Source organism: Lucilia sericata, unplaced genomic scaffold, assembly GCF_015586225.1.
Source record: "Lucilia sericata isolate MDLA Ls3-8-SP2 unplaced genomic scaffold, ASM1558622v1 Contig000062F_arrow, whole genome shotgun sequence".
Lineage (NCBI taxonomy): Eukaryota > Metazoa > Arthropoda > Insecta > Diptera > Calliphoridae > Lucilia > Lucilia sericata.
Genome location: NW_023994097.1, coordinates 228,670 through 230,134, shown reverse-complemented (window position 1 = coordinate 230,134; position 1,465 = coordinate 228,670). Strand labels below are relative to the sequence as shown.

General features: G+C 32.3%; 1 protein-coding gene across 1 annotated transcript; it reads right to left on the bottom strand.

The window, feature by feature from the left end:
• Positions 1 to 269: 269 nt before the first annotated feature.
• Positions 270 to 1,207, bottom strand: LOC119616216 (larval cuticle protein A2B-like). Its single transcript, XM_037972545.1, has 2 exons — positions 1,066 to 1,207; positions 270 to 918 (listed from the first exon to the last, which is right to left on the bottom strand). The coding sequence occupies exons 1-2, from the start codon at positions 1,075 to 1,077 to the stop codon at positions 367 to 369; spliced, it is 564 nt and encodes a 187-aa protein (XP_037828473.1). The 5' UTR covers positions 1,078 to 1,207; the 3' UTR covers positions 270 to 366.
• Between the last annotated feature and the right edge of the window lie 258 nt (positions 1,208 to 1,465).

Genomic DNA, 1,465 nt, shown 5'->3' with positions numbered 1-1,465 from the left:
AAAAATAAATAAAATCCAATATTTTATGTGTATTATTTGAATTTAAACATACAAAATGTGTTGTTCAATAATACGAATTTTTCGGTATTACGAAAGGGCCTGACACTATATAATTCGTACTAGTGGACGTCCACTGTATGTATTAGCATTTAGAAATTATTAACTGAAAATTTTTCTACTACCTGTACTACATTGCTGGTTGAAATGTCGGAAATAAAAAAAATTATTTTACTGATTGTTCCAGGTTTCAGATAGAAAAAAGTCCAAAACTATATTTTGTTAATATTTAAAAAATGGTTTATTTTGATGAGTATACAAACTAAATAAATAAAAACAGTGTGAAAGAATCAATTATTTTGAATGAGTTTAGTGGTGATAGTTGTAAGAAGGAGCAGCATATGAGGTATACTGTACAGGAGTTGCGTAATGAGCTACAGGTGCAACAGTTTTAACAACGGTTGGTGCGGCGTAGTGAGTGGGAGCAGAATAATGGGCTACTGGTGCAACAGTTTTGACAAAAGTGGGAGCTGCATAATGAGCTACTTTAGCAACAGTTTTAACAACAGTAGGAGCAGCATGTGGTTCACGGTGTACGACAGCATTAAAACCATTATGATCATCAGCTGTGTATTGTACGGTACGTTTGTAACCATCAGCATCAATCAAGGAATATTCACCACGTACTACATCACCATCACGTTCTTCAACTTGGCTCTTGGAATCACCGGTCAATTTGTCTTCAACACCGTAAGAATATTTATATTGTGGATGAGGATCGTATTCTTCAGATTTCACAACAACTTTTTGTGCAACAGCTACAGGAGCAGCATGTACAGCAACGGGAGCAGCATGATAAACTTGAGCGGCTGGAACATAACCAGCGCTAGCCACAGCAACAAAAGCAAGTGTGAAAACAAACTGTAAATAACAAATTTGAAATAATAACAATTTCAATGTTAAGGTTTCTGCCAGATTATTTAAATTTGCTTGTAATGGTTTGAGTTAAGTTAGCACATGTCAACTTTATCAGCAGCCGAAGCAAAAACAAAAAAACGAACTACTTACTTTGAAAGCCATATTGTTACAATAAATTTTGGTTGGAGGTTGGTTCTTTTTAGAAGTAAACACAAGAAGTGAATGATATCAGTTTTAGATTTTGACCAACTTTTATACAAAATATTGATAAATGTGTTTTGTGTTTATATGCCCTTAATAATCTCTAAATGCGCTACTTAATTTTAGGAGATAATTTCTGAAATTATAGCAATTTTTTTTCTTCTACAAAAATGTAATCAAAATAAATAATAATTAAATACAAATCTTTTTACTCGGATAAGAGCATGGCTGCCAAAGTTTAGATATGCGTTTATATGTCAAAAAAGAAATTGTTTTTCAAAAAATTAGGCATTAAATATAAATTACAAAACCCTTACAAAATAGCCTTTCCAAAAAGATAAACAAGACA